This window comes from Notothenia coriiceps, unplaced genomic scaffold, assembly GCF_000735185.1.
Source record: "Notothenia coriiceps isolate Sejong01 unplaced genomic scaffold, NC01 NC01_scaffold00024667, whole genome shotgun sequence".
Taxonomy (NCBI): Eukaryota; Metazoa; Chordata; class Actinopteri; order Perciformes; family Nototheniidae; genus Notothenia; species Notothenia coriiceps.
Window position 1 is genome coordinate 3,922,652 of NW_011357368.1, and position 22,004 is coordinate 3,944,655.

At 38.6% G+C, this 22,004-nt stretch overlaps 2 protein-coding genes across 3 annotated transcripts in view; one reads left to right on the top strand and one right to left on the bottom strand.

Moving 5' to 3' along the window:
- Positions 1–227: 227 nt before the first annotated feature.
- Positions 228–5,625, top strand: LOC104955226 (protein FAM19A4-like). Its single transcript, XM_010782496.1, has 5 exons — positions 228–359; positions 1,298–1,417; positions 2,685–2,840; positions 3,079–3,203; positions 4,159–5,625. The coding sequence occupies exons 1-5, from the start codon at positions 335–337 to the stop codon at positions 4,168–4,170; spliced, it is 438 nt and encodes a 145-aa protein (XP_010780798.1). The 5' UTR covers positions 228–334; the 3' UTR covers positions 4,171–5,625.
- A 12,784-nt stretch (positions 5,626–18,409) lies between these two features.
- Positions 18,410–22,004, bottom strand: part of LOC104955227 (protein FAM19A1-like) — a 21,883-nt gene continuing 18,288 nt past the window's right edge. For both annotated transcript variants that reach the window (XM_010782497.1, XM_010782499.1), the window contains exons 3-6: positions 20,872–21,012; positions 19,661–19,785; positions 19,393–19,479; positions 18,410–19,246 (exon numbers count right to left, since the gene is read on the bottom strand). In XM_010782497.1, coding sequence (XP_010780799.1) covers positions 19,447–19,479; positions 19,661–19,785; positions 20,872–21,012 — 299 coding nt within the window. In that variant the 3' untranslated portion in view covers positions 18,410–19,246; positions 19,393–19,446. The remainder of the gene's footprint in view (positions 19,247–19,392; positions 19,480–19,660; positions 19,786–20,871; positions 21,013–22,004) is intronic.

A 22,004-nucleotide genomic window follows, 5' to 3' on the forward strand; every position in this document is an offset into this window, starting at 1 on the left:
TTCCCGACGGTTAAAGCTGCCAGGCTCGGAGGGATGCCGCTGTGTTCACAGAACAACATATCTGTCACTTCACATCCTGTTTGTGAGAGTAGTTTCTGCAGGTAGAGCAGCTGAGGTGTAAAGGTGTAGGGTTTCTGTGAACCGACGTGTTGGCTGTATCAGCTGGGGCGTTATTTTTCCTCCCTCGTTCTCTTAATTGGGAAAGAAAAAATCTGAAAATGGAGGATCATATCTACACTAAACTTTCGCATCCTTCCCGAAACGATAGTTTTATAGAGTAGCCCATGCATGATGCAAACCCAGAAACCGATCGAGGCTCCAGCAGTGGTTTATCATGCATATCAATAACCTGAACAGAGGTAAGTAGTTTCATATTTTTTTAAGAATATCAATCGCTGCCAATAGTCTGGGAAATGTCAACAGGCCCTGTGTTTATTTTTGATATATCTGATGTTCTAAAATGTTTAAAGGCTGGCAGAGTAACTTTGTTTGATGATTTTAGTAGTGTAGCCTTGCTATGTGTATGCAAGACGTGAATGTGTAGGCTACTGACAGAACTATGAATAAAGGTTTTATTTATGAGGATAAGATATATAAATGTATATCATAACAATATAATGTAAACATGAAACATATTATTGACAAAAAAATGAATGGCATACTATTATCAAGCTCGAATAATCGTTATTATTTCAAGCACAATTCTTGACATTTTGCTGGTTCCAGCTCCTTAAGCGCAATCATTTGTGTCACGTGATTGTAAATCAAATATTTGTTTTGTTAGTTTCAAATTGCCTTTCTGCAGAGTTATTGATATGAACACAAATAATCTTTACCTGCAACTCTAAGCTATAGCCAATATATAACTGGTGAAATTCCTCAAGCAAACTGAGTGAGCAGTGATGTTTTACTCTGTCATCTTTGTCCTGCATTCATTATTGCTGCTTCAAAGTCAATGTCCCAGTTTTTCTGTGACTCATGTGGAATACAACTTGTTTTGGAGGGAGAGTTTAGCTTTGAATACAGAGCTGTTTTCAGCTGAAGGGATAATATGAGTCAGACATGAGTGCAAGCTCTCATCTGCCTCGGATCGGCCTTTTATTGGCATTTCTTTAATTTGCCTTGGCTTGGCCCAGTGATGTGAGAGTCACGTTTGAGCAAATAGATGCAATGATTGAATGAATCACATATCAGGAGAGATATCAGAAGCATTTAAAAAGCCATATTAATTGACTTAATGATCCCACATATTGGTCTAATTCTGATTGAGTGTGCATGAGCCTCTTTCTCTGTGCAGGCGAGATGAAGCTGAACATATTGCCACGACCGTTACACTGGAGCCTCCTGCTCCTTTGTGTAGTAAGCCTCTGCAGCCAGCTTGTGTCCACTGGCAACCAAAGCTCCCGAGGACAGACAGGTGAGTGTCAGACCCAACCAGACCTGTCTCACCCCCTGAGGGTCTCATTATGGCTCCTGGTCACCACCATGGTCGCCTATAGAGAACTTAGTTCAAGCAACGTAACCTGAAACCTTGTCATTAGACACAAAAGTCAATATGGAAGGTGTCGGTTTTTGATGTTTAGACAGATCCCAGTAGTAAGACAGATAAGAAAATGAATGTAAAGGGATTTGATTGGCCACATACCTAAGTTGTTGCAATTAAAGCAATGGTGGTGGAAGTATTTATATCCTTTAGCTTAGTAAAAATACCCATAAAATAATGTGGAAGTACTCCATAACAAGTTAAAGTTAAGACCTTTTAGGGGTCATGCCCCCTCCAAGGAGGGATTGGGAGATGAGGCAACCCAAATATATATTCAGTTATTGTTTTAAGGGTCCACAAGCTGGAAAATGTTATGAACCACTGGTTTAATCCATATTATTCCATTGTATTTCATAAGCCTATGCAGTATTTTGTAAAGAGTACAATTTTTATAACTCAAATGTAGTGAAGTAGTTTAGTGTTACATTAAAACTGAGATGTTTCTTTGTTTTGTATAATTACAGGTTCCATTTCTGATCTTGATTGTAGTCTGATTTTAAACAACACTTTATTTATGAATTAACCTTCCATCCATGCAGGTGTTGTTGGTCAATCAAGCACTTTAGGTTCAGCAACAACAAGCATGCATGAGTTTGACCTTTATCTTTTCTTTTACTTCTGCTTTGTTGCACCTCTTAATTTGGAAGATCTCTTTAAGTGTCTCAGGATGAATCACCAGCGGTGTGATTATCACCAAAAGCATTTTTTCTTTTTTTGGTAAAGTAATGCAGCAGCAGATGTTGGACAGATATTTCTGTTCATGTGGTTTATTTTTGTAGTTTCTCTTTAGTTAGGCAATCCAAAACGAATCAAATTCAATTAGGTATCCAAACATGCCGATGGCTGCTAAAATGTTTTAAAATTGTATATGGGTTTTCGTGTGACATGAGTGCTGATGTTTGTTCATCCACTTGGTGGCGCTGTGGCTTTAGAAACATCAACACTAGGGTTGAAGTACTGCTTTGCTTATCTGACAATCTGAACGAGTGTAACCATATTTATTTAAATGTAACAACTATCTAAGCCAAGAAAACGTGAGTATAATAATGTCATTTGTTCCGGCTGAAGTCACTCAAGTTGCCTCTACTTACATGTAAAGTATGACAAATTGTCACCTTTTCCTCTAAATTCTCTTCTTCAGGGTCATCGCAGAAGAGGACAGGGACTTGTGAAGTGGTTGCTGCTCATCGTTGCTGCAACAAGAACAAAATTGAGGAACGCTCTCAAACAGTCAAGTGCTCGTGCTTCCCAGGACAGGTGGCAGGGACAACAAGAGCTCTGCCCTCTTGTGTTGAAGGTAATATTACTGGGACCCTCTTCTTCCTCTCTCAACCTGAAATACTCCGGCATGACATGAATATATTATTGTTAAGAGTACAGTCAGTTTCAGCAGAGTCCACTGATTAAGGGGTATTTGAGAAGTTGACATCTGATTGAGATGTATTTTTCCCCTGCAGTCTATGCTTTTACCAAACAAGTGTATTTTGAAGTCCTTTCTTTAAAGTGACCTTCGGCTGTGGTGTGATTCTTTCCAGCCTCCATTGTTCGTCAGAAGTGGTGGTGTAAAATGGAGCCTTGTCTAGATGGGGAAGACTGCCGGGCTCTCCCAGACCTCACTGGATGGTCATGCATCTCTGGGAACAAAGTAAAGACTACAAAGGTAAGGCCAGACTCGCTCTGAGTCACAGTGGCCACAACAGAGGAAATAACACAAAATGGATTTAGTTTAAGGCGTGGTATTTATAGAGGCTAAAACTCAGTCTTATGGTAAATCTTCTCCTTTTTTATTGCAACACTCTCATGCAAAACAGGGCCGACAGACTTGTGAATGCTCATCATAAAGCTTTATTTAGTAAGCTCTCCTTTAATGCCCGAAAGATTCCACAATCAGGCATAATAACTGCTCCCATCGGCCATATCAACCGTCTTGCTCTCTGCCAGGCACAGTTGGCTCAGAAACCCTAATTCTATAATCGTGTGAATGATGGGGCCAAGAGGACAAACAGGAAATAAGCTGTAAACTAATACTAAACAGTAAAACCCATGTAATTAAATCTGACGGCCAAAGGAAACCCCACTGTGTTTGGAAATGCATTTTCTTATAAATTGCCTTTTTGTTGAACTGTTTTATGTGTATGAATCCTGGGGGGAGCATTTTACAGTGAAACAGTGGAAAGTTAGCTCTGGCAGCATGCGGCCAGGGATCAAAGGATGCCCAGTAGTCATGCGGTGCATCAGATTATTCTACTGAACAGAAAGGGTTAGAACAGGGAAGAAGGGCTCAGACACACTGGTACACGTAAAGTTCTTGCATCCAAATATTGAATTACGTACGAGTGCAAAAGTATTAACATCATTATATACTTGAGGAAAAACACCCAATTTTGCTGAATTTCTGAATAATTTACAATATATAAAGTAATTATAGATATTGACGCATTAATATGTTAATCACGTTAGTGTTGCAGCTGGTAACGGTGGAGCTAATTACTTTATATGCTAAATGAAATGGACGTTTTTTATCATATCCCTCAGCTTAATTTAGTTTAAAGTATATTGAGGTTGAAATTAACGAGTTGTTGAAACTTTGTACTTTAATATGTTTTTGTTTTTAGGTGGCGCGGTAGCAAGACAGGAGCCCAATCTAATCATTCGAAGCCTGTCCCGACCTGCTGCATCACCCTAACTAACACTGGACTCTGAGGACAGTGAACGCCCCGTCAGATAGAGCAAAGAACAATATAGATTTAATTAGATGAGCTTTAAACCGCAGCAGCTCATTATTTTTAATTTCCCTTTTGCTTTAAACACAATTTTGGTCGGGTTAATCCCACGGAGCGGACAATCAATTAGCATCTGACTTGAGATAAAATGTCGCAGCGCCCTTTCCCAGTCCAAACAGACAGCAACTGCAATCGTCTGTATCATTGTTTCAGTGCTTGATATGCTGGGCACATTGTTATGCACTCAATCAAAGTTTGGATGGACCTGCTGGCAGACACTTAAAGAGAGATTTTGTGGATTTTCAGGAGGCAGAATGTAAATCCAGTTTGATGCTTGTGACTGTCTCTGTCGATCAAAGCAGGAGACCACAAATACTGAGATATTTATGATTAGCATTTGTAAACAATGCTTTTACTCCGAGCTCTGTAAAGAGGTCAGGTCCCTTTGGACTACTCCTTACCAAGAAGAGGCGCTCTCCCAAGCACGCCCTCACACAACTACACACACACACGGAAAGGCTGCTTTTTGACTCCACTGGTTGGACAGGCCACCTGCAAGGCTGTGATGGCATGAAGCTCTGATGCAAAAACAAGGACTGTTTGAAATGCTAATCATGGGGAGAAAGGGGAGAGAGAAGAGGGGCTTCTTCACTGCTGAGAGTATTTACATCATGCTTTTGTTTGTCTCTCTAAACTGAGTACTCCTGTGGAGGGAACTTTGCGTATAGTAATGATGGGAAACATTGGAGATTCTCTGCCTTGAAGCAAATTGTAGACAATAACAGAACAGAATATTTACTGTTATTACCATTTCATCAGTTGTCTGAGTAATATTCCTTCTGGGCCCGCCCTGATTGCCTCTCTTTTATCTCTTGCATTTAGTCAGATACTTTGCATTTTACCTTTGCATGGAAGAGACATTTTAAAATAACGCTAACACTGTGGCTGCAAATCATCCCATCTGTGGCATCAGACTTGTATGAATGCCACATGCTGTGAGAGTTGAATGCAGCTGAATGCTAAGCAGACTTCTCAACTTTTACTAAATACAATTATACATTATGTCCTGGTGGTGACAAGATTCTTCCCTGAGCTGTCACGCAGTGCAAGTCACTTGATGCTTGGCTTTGCTTTATGGACAACTTCAGATTCATATTCAATATGCATGTCATCAAAATCATGTCATTTTAAGATTCATGTCATCATAGTAATGTGATTACTGGGACATTTTGAAAAACTTCTCCTCTATATCAATTATGTCATTCACAAATAGAGTAACATGCCTTTGGTAATAAATAAAACGTTCTGTAATGTGTTATTAACATGTATTCAATCTGCTTATAGCACTGTATAATATAAGCACTCATATTTGCAATGATTTATACCAGTAGGCAAAATATATGATAAAGCATTTTATAATGACTTCAAGTATCACCGTTTGTCATATTTGCTGGTTAATCGCTGACGTTTTTCGGTTAATTCTATTTTTTATTACTAACCTAAAGCATACAATAACCCCTTATAATAACTGACAACAAGCTTGTTATGTATTGATGTATATATGAATTATATATGCCTGTATTAGTTCACTTAAAGCACATAATGACAAAGTAGGAATAGAGACATTGTATTGCATAATAACTGATTATAATGCGTAATGAAAATGGTAAATGGGCTGTACTTATATAGCGCTTTATCCAGTCTTTAAGACCCCTCAAAGTGCTTTACATACTACATGAGGGGTCTTAAAGACTGGATAAAGCGCTATATAAGTACAGCCCATTTACCATTTTCATTACGCATTATAATCAGTTATTNGTTGCTCACTGACATTTAATTGTGCAAGGCTCACAGAGTAGTATAATTACATAGTTGTGTAATACAATGCATTATTTTCATTACGCATTATAATCAGTTATTATGCAATACAATGTCTCTATTCCTACTTTGTCATTATGTGCTTTAAGTGAACTAATACAGGCATATATAATTCATATATACATCAATACATAACAAGCTTGTTGTCAGTTATTATAAGGGGTTATTGTATGCTTTAGGTTAGNGAATTTCTGACTATTTCGCATATATCTCATGTCAGGTAAATGTAATTCTATTCGGACTGCCCCGATGTACTTACTGGTAGACATCCCATCGCTACCTCGCATCGGCCTCGGCTTTACATACTACATGTCATTCACCCATTCACACCCATTCATACAGAGCAGTGTACCTTACTCTAGGACCTAACATTCACACACATTCACACACCGTTGGCCATGCCATCAGGAGCAACTCAGGGTTAAGTATCTTGCCCAAGGATACATCGACATGTTGACTGCATGGGCTGGGATCGAACCCACAACCTTCTGGTTGAAAGACGACCACACTCCCTCACAGCCACAGTCGCCCTATGAAAATAATGCATTGTATTACACAACTATGTAATTATACTACTCTGTGAGCCTTGCACAATTAAATGTCAGTGAGCAACAATTATGAAGGATTATAAAATGCTTTGTTATATGAAATGGTTATTGTTAAATTTAGCATTATGTAAAAGTGAAAGAAGATTATAGAGCAATGTTTATAATGCATTTTAGACATTTGCGTTGTATAAAGTATAATGGAAAACTATTCATATAAAAAACGGATTATGTTCATGGGCTATGTAAGCTTCAGCGTTTCAATATGACTGTTTATGGTATTGTACCTACCTACCCATCAGAAGCTTTGATCTGACAACAGTATTAAAAAAGGAGACGATAAGATCAGGTCAAGTCAGAAGATGATGGTTGAACGTACTGTTTACAGAATACCTTTGGTATATTGAATCTGAACGCTGACTGAATATAATACTATCCATAGGGCTCATTCAATGATAAAAATCCTTGGTATATAAGGCAATCCATTTCAATCATCAAAAATGACTGCATGGCAATAAAACGACCTTACATTTGAATTAACAACTCTCAGGGGCTTGACAAAGTTACAGCTGTTGTGTTGTATGGCACCCTAAGGAGTGCTGCAATGACCTGTGCTTAAACCGTAATTACAGTATTGTTTCAGAACATCTGGACCAGATGAATTACTCAACATATCACTCTCCCTTTCACTGCGTAAATCATTCAAGGCCAGACATCATCATTGCATTTGGGAACTGCTGCTTTTCTTTGTCTTGTGTGATTGCTAGTTCAACAGCTTTAGGTGTTTGAGCGTCAGTGTGACAGAATAAGAATATTTAAAACCATTCATTAAGACTCATAATGAGAATAATCACTGTGGCTTTTCATGATTCGTCACTTAAGATTCTGTTCAGTTTTGGCAATGACGCTTCCCTTAAATGCAGGAAGGATGTATACACAAACTATGTACAAGCTATTTTAACCTCTTCATGCAAATGGAAAGAGAATTGTACTTTATTAAAGATGATTTTGGTTACTGATTTAACTTCTCAGGCTTGACATTGGAGTTTACAGAGAGGGTTTAATATTTTACTCTAAGGTAAAGTCTAAAGTCTATTTACCCGCTCATTGAACCATTCTCCATCTGGTTTTTATCTGTATCTGTATTGTACAGAAATGCAAAGCTCATTAAAGTTGAAGGTCCCAAGATTCCCCGACTGGTAATAAAATCTAAGTAGATCTGGATGAAAAAAGGTTTGGAAAGAAAATAACTAAATCTGCTGACTGACTTTACAGAAGCTGCAGAAAAAAGAAATTGAAAGGGAAACCTTGATGTGTGACTTCCATATAAGTACCATCCTTACACGGTGATTACTTTTTCACAAACATTGAACTAATTTTGTATTCCTGTGTACTGTACATACTGTCATATTTGTATATTGTCTGTAACCTTTACTTGTTCAAATAAGAGATTTTGTTTTTAAAATTCTCAACAAGAACAAACTTTTGGGAACTTTTCTTATAAGGTAAAAATATGTTATGCCCCACTGGGGTTTATGTCAACGATGACAGCACGCACCCTCAAATGAGTACCAATATATTCCTAAAATACCCGCAGCACTCACAATTTTCATTTTCAAAGGAGCTGATGTGACCTTTTTTAAGATGACTTTTAGATGTATCTGAGATAAACTGTGATTTATACACATTTAAGGAGGTTCTCATAAAAGTTTAAGAAATCTTTCCACGCTGCATGATTAGCTTTTAACTTTAAAATAACCTTAAATCCAGTCTCAAGAGCGTTATCTCTGTTAATCTGGACGTATTGAGAAGAAACCCTGTGAGCCCCTGTCATAATACATGACTTCAAATACAGAAATGTACTCCTAAATTTGAACTGAAAGCAGCGAGATAAGGTTGGAGTTATGAGATTCTCTTTGCAATGGAATAAGAACAATGTTTTACAGATGAGGCAGATGATTAAAGGGGCCCTATTATGCTTTTGGGGGTTTTTCCTTCCTGCAGTGTTCTAGGTTTGTGGATGTAAATGGTCTCCAAATGCTAAAATCCTGTCGTTCCCTCCACAGGAAGTCTCTCTCCCACTCAATCCCCCGTGCCTGAAACCCCCGGAGTGGACTGCTTTGTAAACTTCCATAACAGACTGACATCACTATGTTACACTGAACCTGAAAATAAGCATAGTAGGGCACATACGTTCACATTTTTTCTCATTTTATCCATAAAATAAGACCGAAACAACACACATTTAGAGAAAAGTTTGAACGATTTGATTAGATATGAGTCTCTAACTCCAAACCAGTGACAAATAACACTTTTCCGTGGCAGCTTATTTGATATCAGTTTGCAGGTGATATGTTGCAGAGACCCTTCCCTCTCTGGTGACTGTCTATTGGGGACAGTAGTTCATTTTCCCTAATAGAAAATAAACTGTCCTGGGGCACATGAAAAACATAATGGAAACACTGTTCAATTCCACTTTAACAACTTTTTCCTCATATGGAGTTGACACTTGTAATAAAATGTAAACACAATTCTCCTTGCCTCTTGCTCTCTCTATCTGTGTGTGTGTGTGTGTGTGTGTGTGTGTGTGTGTGTGTGTGTGTGTGTGTGTGTGTGTGTGTGTGTGTGTGTGTGTGTGTGTGTGTGTACCAAATTAGCCTTTTTTTTTACTGCAGGCAACTATAGGCGACTCAGAGCAATAGACTGAGAGTAGTTTGGTCATGGCTGAGAGGTTTCATCTAGTTGCTTTGGCATTATGTATACAAATTATCGTGTAAAGAAATTAAAAAAGTGTTGCTTCATTAAAACAGGAAGCTAACCAATAACACTCTAACGAACAAACATTAATTGGATTATATTAATGTTATCAAATGCGTGTTATGTATTCATATGCATCCATGCCTTATGGCTGCATGTTACACTAATGAAAGAGACACTGTTTTCTGTACAGGGAGGCGAGAGACATTGGCACAACTGCACTGAGAACCATTTTAAATGTTTTTTAAGATTTTTCATATAATTTTATATATTTGTATTCAACTGTTTTTCTTTTATTTCTGATACTGGGTGAAAATGGGAAAATCTACCTCCCGTAACCAATTGTAACTTTACATTTAACCCGTTTTTGTTAAAAATAATTTCATCTTTTTCATACAAACTGGCATATCTTGAGCGAAAGAGTTATTCTGATTTCCCTTAATAAAAGTAAAGGTAGGATATAAAACTGAATGGCCAGTAAAGATCAAGGTTTTATTGCAATGTTTATCAGAACAGCCAAACTAAAGTCACTAGAATTCTGCCCAATTATACATGAATGCCATGATCATGTCACATCTAACATACTGTCTCACAAGCTGGGGGAAAACTAACAGCTCCACACTGAAGCCACTAGCAACCCTGTACAAACAAACCCTCAAAGTACTGGACCAGAAACCTAACCGCTCCCATCACTGTACCATCCTCAACAAGCATAACATCCTGAGTTGGGAACATTTAATAAAGTATAGGAACATCGTTCTGGTTTACAAAATCCTGCACAATACAGCAGCTCCCCCTCTTAACTCATTGGTTACTCAACGTAACAACACCAAACTGACCACTAGAAGCTCCACACGTGGCGACCTATCAGTCCCATTCAGGAAGAGTACTTTTGGTCAGTCATCATTCTCGGTCACAGCAATACAAAACTGGAACTCTCTACCCACCCAAATCAAAGACATACATACATACACATACCACCTTCACAGCTCACTTTAAAACATGGTTCACTGAGAACTACACTTGCACACACTAGTCTGTGTTGAGTATGGCGTGAGTGTTACATGTTGTGTTACATGTTGTGATCATGGATGTTGCCCCTCGTTTCTGTTATGTGATTGTGATGTGCTATGTGACATGTACTGTATGTAGTAACGTGTGTTGTTTATTGTTCTCTTTTATCCTCTCTTATCCTTTCGCCTGTATCTACTTGTCTTTTATCCTTTTTATTTTATTTTATATTTTTTTATAACTAATGCTGTTGGTATATTGTGATTTTAAGGGTGTCTATTACCATCTGGCCGGGGAGAACAGCTGGAAATTAGCCATGTCGGCTAAAGCTGCTCCATTTACTGTTTTTGTGACAGTTCATCGATGGGAACTGTCCACGACACTATAAATAAATAAATAAACTAAACTAAACTTTGTTTGACATGAGGAGATTAACATTAAGTAAGTAAAATATTGTTTTAGTTTCACTTATTAACACCCCATATAAATAATTTGAATTATATTTGAAACTACCAGCCGACAGAACTAAGGAACATCCAAATCTGTAAAACAGTGGAGTAAGGTTCATATCATTGATTTTCATACTGTCCGTGCATATTCGCTTTTATCATTCCTTTGGTGTGTGATTTTGTGTCGGATGCATGTTAATGGATTTTTTAAAACGTCGACGCTCGCGATACAGAGGGCCTCATTATCTAACTTTGCGTGGGGCCTCAAGTTGGCCAGGGACGACCCTGACCCTTCCTAAATAAATAAATACAAAAGAAAGATAAAGAATTCCTAAATGTATTGTCTGACATTTTGTTGAATACATTTGTTTGCTTTCTATTCTAATGTTTGCTCTTTAAATATTAATCTTTATCTGTCAACGTATGGTTTTATGGGGGTTCATCTGCAGGACTATTTATTTGTACTACTGTAGTCTTGTTACCAATAATAAGGTTGCCAGGCAACGAACGGAGACTCCAAGAAGTCACTGAGTTCACCATCTTTTACTAAATCTTCTTTAAAACTGAGGTTTTTGTACTGATTAAACAAATTAAACAATCTGTGGACATTCGCATCAAGGATTTGGCTTCATACCACTTCACTCAAAGGGTTTTGAGTCCATCAATGCACTATCAGGGTTGAAGTAGTTTGAATTTCATTTAATCCCATTAGCCATGCACAATTGTGATTGCAAAGCCCTACTTGTTGTTTTAAGTACTTTTAATCACAAGTATCTCTACATTGGGTTAGGGTTAGCATTATTTTTGCCTCGGCTTAAACAAAAGGATGATCTATCTTAAATAAGCATGTCATTGAGTGCACCACCCGGCCAGCGTGCTAAGTGACCCATAACAAACGCACCCACGAATTTGCTTCACCGACTAATTATTCCACACCCAGCGTGCATGATGTTTAAATGCTCGTGTTGGATCAGCCAGGTTTTTCTTCATTTAATCAGGTGTGTGAAAATAATCTCTGATGCTCCTGAAGAGCCTTTTTTGGGTTTAAATTATTGAAAACTTTCAGGAAATCAGCGGGCTGAATTTATATTAATTTGAGGATGAATGAGCGGAGAAGTTAAACCTGGAGCCCACTGTGGAGGACCCCGCGGTGCACAAGCCTCACATGATGCTGCAGACAGGCGAGGACAATAACAAAACTCATCTAAAGTTGTTACTCACTGTTCAGATGAGAGCATGCTTGTTAATGTGTGTGTGTTCTCGTGTGCATCTACAGTTGTAGGCCTATGCACCTGCGCCAGGTGTGTTTCTCGCTGTGTGACTGTTTTTGCACGCGCTGTGAAGTTTGTAATGTTTACATCTTTGTGGCCATGTTTATGTATGCTGCTGTTTAAGTAGCATACATACTGTAAGTATTTACTATGAGCTCATGTTTACTTTACATAGTACACAAGTGCTGTAGTTCTCCCTTTGGTTCATGTTCACATGATATGAAAGTTGTATACAGTATATGAGAGCAGGGTATCTGGTGCTATTCTTCTGCATGTTACCCAAAGTGAAGCATCCCTAAACTTCCCAATAAGAAACCTATCACTCCACATACTTGCAATGCTGTCACTGATAGTAAACATTTCTCCTCCACTCTATTAACATTTTATTGAAACCATTTTAATGACTTTACAGTCTTGATCGCTACTTTCTTAGATCATTGTTATGTCAGTGTCTCTATTTAAATGTGGAGAAAGTAGGTTAAAGTATGCATGCGATCCAGGTTAACAGTGTCAAAATAGACACGTATTTCTAACCTGCTAGAAGTACATCTGCTGCTTCAACAGTATTTGGCTGATGTTTGCTTTGCCTTGGTTGTAAATGAGAAAGATAAGCTGTCATTTCCTTGCAAGTCTGTGTGCATAGCCTAGAAAGTAATTGTTACACTAGAATATTTAATCAGTCTACATGTTGATGAGCAGCCTGCTATTTTTTCCCCCTCTCTTAAAGGCGTTGGAAACTCAAATTCTTACCAGCATGCTTTCATTTTTTAAGAGGAAAACAGAATAAAGGTGTGAAGACCTCTAAACTTGTACATGCCCTCAAGTTCAGCACGGGCCATGTGTTCACCCTTAAGATCAGGCCAGCTTAATTTCCTAAACTATTTTTAAAGTGTCTTTTGTGGGTAATTGTGATGTACTGTCAGTTTCCATTATAGTCAAGTGTAAAGAATGAGGCCTTAGCAGTAAGAAAGAAAATAACCCACAGCAAGTCACCACAGTCTGGGAGAAGGATGGGACATGAGTCGCTCGCTGCTCATTTCACGTCCTTCGCCTCAAAGGATGCCGCTCACATTGTGTCCTTGTCAGCCATGAAACAAACAAATTAAAATCTTATGCAGACACTTTCTTGGTAATGAACACAATAATATCCCTATCTTAAAATGTTTTACGGATAGTCAGGGAGTTCTTTATGTCTCTTCTAAAGGTACACACCTGTTTATATTCAAGGCTGAGACATTAGAAACCAAACTTGAAGTTCTTTTTTTTAGCAGCACTAAGTTCAACTCCATTTTTGAAGAGACAGGATTGTAAGCCTGCAATTCAAATATACCAATAATAACAGAGCACAGCCCACTAACTCAGCCTGGAGGCATTGTCATGTCATGGTGAGTGTGTGTTCAGCTCCTCCAAAAAGCTGAAGTATAATACCCAACCTATTTTTGCATACCTGTAGTTATTATGTATTTTATGCTGTGTTGTTCACAATGGCTTGACAAAAGGCAGGGGGAGCTCATCTTTAATTCAAGGCAGTCTTTCTCACACAGAGATAAATCCTCTTCCCAATTTTAAGAAGAAGAAGAAGAAGTAAAAAAGCCTCCAAGTATTCATTTTTCTGCTTGGCAATTTAGCCTACCTGTATCATCTGCAATTTCAGAGAACGATTCAATTGTGTGTTTCCCTTAGACATTTAGCTAATGCTCTTACCTAACAATGAGTTTCTTAAACTAGTCTTCTTTCAAAGTAGTATCGTTCAATCCCTCAACATATGGAGGACACACTCTTGTCACAATGATTTCCAAAATATCACTTCAGGTTCACAGCAGGTCACATTCAAATTAGCACAACAGGAAACTTAACATTTTGTTGTATTTTGTCTTCATGCTGCAGAGTGATTGCATTATAAAACCAATTTTAGCTCTCTGATTTAATTTACACTCACATTCGTCAGCACGAATATCTGTAAGAAACGTCCCCGCAAAAACACAAAATGTCTTCTGAGCGCCTCCGCATTGGTTTGACATGACTTGATATAAGTCGGTGCAACAGACACTGTGCCGGTGTCATTGTAAATCTGTCTATGTTTGCTTTGTGTGATCAAGTTGTTATTCCTTTGTGAGGACCTAACGGCATGAAAGGCCTGGCGTTCTCTGCATGAATCATTTAGATGAAAGCCTGAGGAAGAGGGGGGGGAAAGGAGCATGAGGCACCTGATGTCAACTTTAATTAGAATCTAGTTTGGTCTGCGTTACCTTGACTTTAAAATCTCCGAATCCTGCAGGGGCCAGTGGAGACAGTTCTCGGTTACAGGGTGTGATTAGACTGCTTAATCATTGCAATTGCTTAATGCCTCAGAAAACAACTGCAAAATGGAGTCACTGACTTGTATCACGTTGAATGCTTTTTATGCACCGTATGCAAACATTACCGTTTCGTCTACATAAATCTGGCGCAGATCCACTGTTTGCCTGCATTTCCTTTTATACACTACTAATGGATCAAAGCACCAAGGCATATTGAGCATGGATCTTCTCTCAAGCAGATAATTATCGATGTGTGGGGATTTTTTTTCTTGATACGATTTATTTCAACACTTAAAGGTAAGAATGGAGAAACCAGCTCGAGTGCGCTAGAATTTGAAAGTACACAACCGGAAAAAATCTACCTCTTCCTTCAGACTTCCTTACAGAGCCCCTCCTCCAACACACACAGACTTTTAAATAGAATAATTCAATAATAAGAATTCCAAAATGTATTGTCTGACATTTTGTTGAATACATTTTTTATTTTATTTTTTATTTATTTATTGTCAAAGCATTTAATTTATTCATTGCTATCGGGATGTTAAGAGCATTCCATGGAATATAACAAAAAGTGTTTCTGAAGTGAATTACCTACCCCACCTTTAACACCTTATCATCAAGTCCTGTTGCTTTAAGTTGCACCATGATGTTCATGGAAACGGAGAAGAGACTTCCAAGTGCAGAGAAAGGAGCATGACTAGACTGTGTGAGTGTTTTGAATGAAATGTGTCTTCCGAACAAACCCACAGGAGCCTCAATTCCCAGGACGTCCCTGGTGCATCATAAAAAGAAGTCAGGGCACATCACCATCACTTGTGTCTTATTTCTCACTGTTCAGCAGCTTGATGTGAGACATCAGAGCCTACAGCGGCAGCCTAGAGAGCCACTCGGAAGACTGACAGAAAATGAGATGCTGCTCGCTGCCATCTTGCACATATTATGCCCATTTAGCAATCCCATGTTGGACAGGAAACATTATGTCAAAGGCTAGTTTGAATTGCAATGGCCTGAAGCAAAAGAAAGCACGACCTAAACAGCATTTTCATGTATTCATGCAGCCGCTGCACCTTTGGACAAATGTTGTAATTTCAGTACAATGGATGATGGAAAGTGTTCTGTAATTTGGCATCTGTGTTTATGCTGCACATTCACAGTCCAGTCGAGGCCAACAGATAGCATGTGCAACGGCTGAAAAACAGCAAACATTGAATACTTGGCATTCAGATGCCTATTCATTTAGTATTAACCATTAATACAACCACCCATTTTCATTGCAGCAGAACATGGTTGTCTCTCCTCATTTTGGTTTCTAACTGATTCAAATTCACAATATGATAATTTATGGGGTGAAAATGCCATAATGACAAGTAGTAACTATGCAATTTCACTGTAGTTGCCATGCAATAAACCTTAACATGTGTTGAATTGAGAGAAAAACTCCCCTCGCAAGTTCAGGTTAGGCACTGATCAACTTGCTTTTGTATCGTATTTTTCACAGTGGGTTTCTTTGAAAAGTCTTTCTTTGAAAAAAAAAAAGACATACTGGGTTTGTGGTTTTGATATCATTTAATCTCAGCACTCCATGCGTCACTTTGATTCTGTCAGACACAAGAGTGCTGCCTGTGCAAACTAATTGTGAAAGGTTTTTAAACGTTTAAAAAAAAAAAGGAAAAGATTTACAGCAGCATGTTGTATCTTTAGAGTTATTTCCGTGACCCCTACAGATTCTCCTGTTTGCCCAACGTCTAATCCTATATTTCTATAGCCTGTGGAATAGACTTAATGTATGTCCTTGCAAAGACTAGAACATCATGGGTATAAATACTGAACCCAAACATTGGTTTTGCTGAGGGTAACCAATTTCTCTCTCCAGGCGTTTAGCAACAATACATTTGAAGATACAGCGTTGTCAAGATAATGGATGAAAACATAATGCTTTGGGCTTTCTCCCTAACGTTTGCATAGGACGGTGTCACCGAGTTCCCCGACATGGAACCAGGAATTTGAGAACTCGTGGGAGCTGTCATTGTTGAAATCACTTTTTTATATAAGTTAAACTGACGCAAGTTAAAATGTCACTCACAAGAACAATGGAAGATGCAAGAAAAATCAATAAAAGAAACCTCTTCAACGCTTAAATAAACGGTGCCATTTTAAACAGAGGCTCTTTACTGTATACAGGCTTTCTTGACGTTGGCAGATCATTGGTCAGATCCAGCTAAATAAATACTTTAAAACCAAATTAGGCATATTTCATCCATATATTTATCTAATGAATAGTACAAGTTCTCCGTTGCAAATTAACTGACAAACAGTGCTTGGAAACAAAGCTGAAAATAAGTGGACAGTGGGAAATAATGAAATAAGTTAAAGGTCCAGGAAAAACTTTCATTTCTCCAGAAGATGGATGTCACACAGCACCAGCAGTTACCCAGAATTCCTCCTGGAATAATTCCAGAGGGGCAGAGGCTGTGAAAGCTCGGGCCGGCATCCCACTGCGATACTACATCAAAGAGTTGTAAATAAAGGAGCGAGTCCATTCATCTGTGTATAATAATTTTTCGCTTTATATACCTGAGTGTACAGCAACTCCAGTTAATACACTTGGTGTCTGGCTCTAACGGACAGCTCTGAAATGGGGGATGTTTTTGGTAATTATGATTTTAATGAATAGTTTAAGAATACAAAATACTGCCAGTCTCATACAAACATTTTAGCTCTTGTGGACATTTACCTGCATGTTTTCTAGGAAACGTGTTCCTTAAAGGCAAACAGAATATATGTTTTATATTTTACCTCTAACACATAAATGACTGTTTAGTACGGCTCTGCAACAAGGCTGGATATGTATTTATTCCCTGCTTGTCAATAGGATTTTTTTTAAAGAGGTTTATTTTTGAAAAATCCTTTTCAGATGTCTGTTTTAGTTCAATTGAACACATGATACTGCACGTGTGAGTTTTTTAGGTGCTAGTTGGCTAGCTTTTTATGCCTGTCTCATACATGACCCCACGAACATTGCTGAGCTTTGAAGCAAGTCCAAACCGTGAAGTTACAACTTAAGGATCCTTCATGTGATGCCTGGCCCCGAAAATACTTTTTCGCTTAGACCTATACATTGGAAATAGGTGGGAGTTTTTTTCTGGGTAAATCAGCCTTCCATTATGGACACTCAATGGTCCAATTTAAATCATCAGTTCTTTTTAAAGTTGTTAAATTCACTGATGGGTCAATCCATAGTTATTTTCCTCGGCATAATGAAGTGCTGTTGATGCAAGCAAGCCAAAATGAGCGGTTGGAACTACACAGACAACTTTAATATTAAAGTTCTTGTTAAAGCAGCCCTTCTATGCTCTTTTTCAGTTTCATATTTGTATTTTGTTTCTTTACGGTGACATGTTTACATGCTTTAATGTTCAAAAAGCTCTTTATTTTTCTCATACTGCCTGTGCTGCAGCACCTCTTTTCACCCTCTGTCTGAAGCCAGAGCCCAGTCTGCTCTGATTGGTCAGCTGACCGGCTCTGTTGTTGGTCAAGAGATGTGCTCCTGCCTATTAGCCTATCTAGTATGATGTGTTGGAGCGCAAGCCAATATTAGCGTGAGGGTAACATAGTGATGTCACTGTATTGAGGTAAACAAAGGAGTCCAATGGAGGCGTTTCAGGCAATATGGGGGTGTTTGGGAGAGAAACTCCCTCTGAAGGGAACGTTGGGATTTTTGCCTTTGCAGACCATCATTTACATGCAGAAAAACCTATTTAACACACGGACAAACCTAAAATTGTTCCTTAAATGTTAAAACTACAATTTTAGTGAGTGTTTTGGCTATTTTAGCATCAATGTGTAATCATAGTATTGTATAATTTATCACCAGTGGCAGTGATGCACTTAGAGAAGTTACAGGAACATTGACTTTAATGAAACTTCAGCACATCTCAGTTAATGGCTTCATATTTACAATATCATCATTTGAATGATTTGACACAAATAAGGCATTTCAAGTATCGAAAACAACCTACTGGTATCACATTTTTGGTGAATCAATCATCTCGAGTGTAGCTGACATTTTACCAAGTTCGACTGGTACAGCCATTTTAAGAGGTGATTAAAGGCATACAAGAACCATACAAACAAAATGATAAACTGTACAGAATCAAGACACACAAGCTGTATTTGTAAAACGTCTTACGAACAATGCCTCTGTTTTATGTTAATATCACGTCCTTAAACTCATCACACTTTGGCGGTGTTTGGTTTTGTGGGTAACAAGAGGGAATATCAAGAATGCATTCAGGTATTTCAGTGATCTTTTTCCATCATAAAGTTCATGTAGACAAGAAAAGGACAAACATTTTATGTACAATATTTTTCCCCTTTACAATAAAAAAGAAAAACCTGAGGGCTGTCGACTACTGTTCTTGCTCGTCCCATGTCCTTTGATGTATTCCTCTCCGTGTTGGCGCTTCATAGTGATTATCTGTCTTGCTGATATCTGAGGAGAGGCGTCAGATGCTCTTCTGATATTAATCCAAATGCACAGACATTCTCGTTCCATCTCAAAGTTTGAAAGAAATGATGAAAATATATTCATTACAAGGTTACGATGAAGTTCCCCGCGGGCATCTTGGAGCGTCAGTATTTTCAGAAGCCTTGAGCAGGATGTGCTTTATGTATTCTACAGCTTTTTACACTTTAATCTGAGAAGTGTTCACATTTCATAATGCAACAATAAGTTCATTGTCTTTGTGATAATTGGTCCTGTGACAGTGCTGAAAAGGGAAAGAAAGGCATATTTAAGTTATGAATATATAACAGAAATGATTAAAATTGTGTCCCCTTATACAAAGCTTAGCAATATAGACATTTGAGAGAAATTAATTAGCTTACGAGGTCCCGGTATAAATAAGAGGCTGACCTGCTGATTAACTTTTCCACCAAAGACGTTCCCTCAAGACCTTTCTGCAATCTGTTAATATGTTGATGTTGTGTATGGCTGTGTGTTCTGACAGGAGAAAAATCAAGAGGAAATTAAGGGGTTAGAATGTGTTGTTAACAAGTCAATCGGCAGTGAAATTCGATCCTGCTTTGTTTAGGCCACAGCGAGTGTCGAGCGCTGTGCATTTTTCTCGCCCACTCCTTTGCCATAACATCTTATTTCCCGCGGTCAAGAGAGGTTATCTTACCCTTGTGGTTTTGATCTTGTTGCCGGCGTAACACATCCAGCCTGAGTTGTCAGGGAGCGTCTTGCATTCCTCCCCCTCCAGGCAAGGCTCCATCTCACACCACCACTTCCCAATTACTATGGATGCTACAGGCAACAAAGACAAGAGAAATGGTGATGCAGGTGCCTTTCACCCTAACAGAGTGCAAAACCAGATAGCACAAACTGGCGCTTCTCAGATAGGTGGCTGTTAGGCGGAGTTGTCTATTGATACGATGTCATGTTAAATGCGTCAGTTAGTAGATTTTCTGTATATCTCACATGTATGTGCTTTAGACAACTTGTAACAAAAGCAAAATTGGTGAGTATTACAATGTGGTTTCTCTATTCATGGCAGTTATAAATGAATGCGGTGGGTGGAACTAGGTTTTTTTTTTTCATTGAGTGAGTGGAAAGGTAGGTCTGACTGTGACTTGTGACTTTAATGCACGCCACATTTCTGCCGTCAGGAGAGAAAATTGCCTTAAATACAGGGTAAGTAGACAGTAAATGGTTTGTAATGTGTGACAGAGGAAAGGAAACTGTCGAAGCCGACATCGAGCAGCCTCCTATTCCCCCGGTCCGCTCAGAGATTTCAGTAATATTTGCAAAAGGATTTAAGATAAAAGCTGCAGGTGAGGTTTTCCTAAAGCCAATATGTGCTTTAGTTGTGTCAGAGCCGAACACCAAATCCATTTCTTACAAGGGATTGAGTCTGTGCTGCAGACATTTGTCAAAGCAGGTGGAAAAAACATGAAATATCTACAAGGAACATATGTAATCAACAGTCGCTTTTCTCTGCACCTCTTTGCTTTATGATATTCTTTATTTCTGTTCTCTTCCCTGAGGTGTGCTACATTCAGCAATTTGACTGTTGGAGTAAATCTTACCCCTGCAGATACCTTCTGCTGTTTGTCAGCAGCAGAGTTTGATTGTGACATTATCCCAGGTAATGTTAATCTTATCTGGGACAAGGCTGACTTATGTTTTTTTATTCCAACACATCTCTGTGTCTGTAGAAAACATAGCAGATTCGACTGTCAGGATTTAACTTTTTGTTTAATGCATTCCGTGTTTAGTTGAGTCAATGATAACAATTTAATCATGTGTTTTTCTTCTATGTGGCTTCCCATGCAAACTTTGGACAGCATTATAGTAAAACTAATATTGTTTTCTGTCTGCTAAAAAACTCACCGTCGACACATGAAGGTCGGTTCCTCGTGGTTCCCGCCACCTTCCCCGGCAGACAGGAACACTTGACCGTCTGTGACCGCTCCTCGATACGGTTCTTATTACAGCATCGGTGAGCAGCCACTACTTCACAAGTGCCTCCCTCTGATAAGAAAAAAGAAAAAATGATTTCAGTCAGATGTCTTGGGATGATCAAACAGGGCTCTCTGAAAACATCTAGACCCCTCAATGTGTAGACAATTGTGGCTAAACTCATTGTAGGCTGCTGTCAGTGGTCAAAAGTACATTTACTCAAGTCCTGTAAGTACTTCAGTAGCCTACCACTTAAATATACTTGTGCATTGTCACGTTTACAAAAGATTGAATTTATATGGAGATATTTTTGTTTTTATTCACCTAATGTCCGATTTATGTAATTGAATGCTGAATATTTATGAAGTTTGAGACAGATAGTTGGTCAACACGACACAATATCAACTATTTAATTTATTAGATGGGCATTTTTCAGTTTTTGTAAACTCATTCATTATAAAAAACTGGCATATTATTTGGGCCTACAAATAATTGGTACATTGGTAAACTATGGTTACTCGTATAACCTTTTATACAATGCAGTTCTCAAACAGAGACATTTTCCCTCTTCACTTTTCTGAAAAATCCAAGAAAATCCAAAGATGAAATGTTGTTTGTCTTTCTGTTACTTTTGTAGGATTTCTATTTAAAGGTCCCATTTCACGGCCATTTCTACTGATCATAATTCCATTGTTGAGGTGTACTAAAAATGTATATTGTGCAATTTTCCAAACTCACATTAGTTTCTCATACAGCATCTCAGTATAGTATGTGTATTCACACTCTGTCTTAAACGGCTTGTTGGAGCTTCTGCCCCCCCCTCCCTGTGAGGCCGTTAGACAGAGACACAGCGAAACCTAGCCCGAGACACACACACACACCTGCAGCCTGGCTGGGATTTTGTGTGTGTGTGTGTGTGTGTGTGTGTGTGTGTGTGTGTGTGTGTGTGTGTGTGTGTGTGTGTGTGTGTGTGTGTGTGTGTGTGTGTGTGTGTGTGTGTGTGTGTGTGTGTGTGTGTGTGTGTGTGTGTGTAGTGTGTGTAGTGTGTAGTGTGTAGTGTAGTA

Bases quoted from the DNA above. Each gene is read 5' to 3' on its own strand.
- LOC104955226 (XM_010782496.1), top strand. From the start codon at position 335: ATGCATATCAATAACCTGAACAGAG. The intron at 360-1,297 runs GTAAGTAGTTTC...TTCTCTGTGCAG, and splicing joins TATCAATAACCTGAACAGAG to GCGAGATGAAGCTGAACATA. The intron at 1,418-2,684 runs GTGAGTGTCAGA...TCTCTTCTTCAG, and splicing joins AAGCTCCCGAGGACAGACAG to GGTCATCGCAGAAGAGGACA.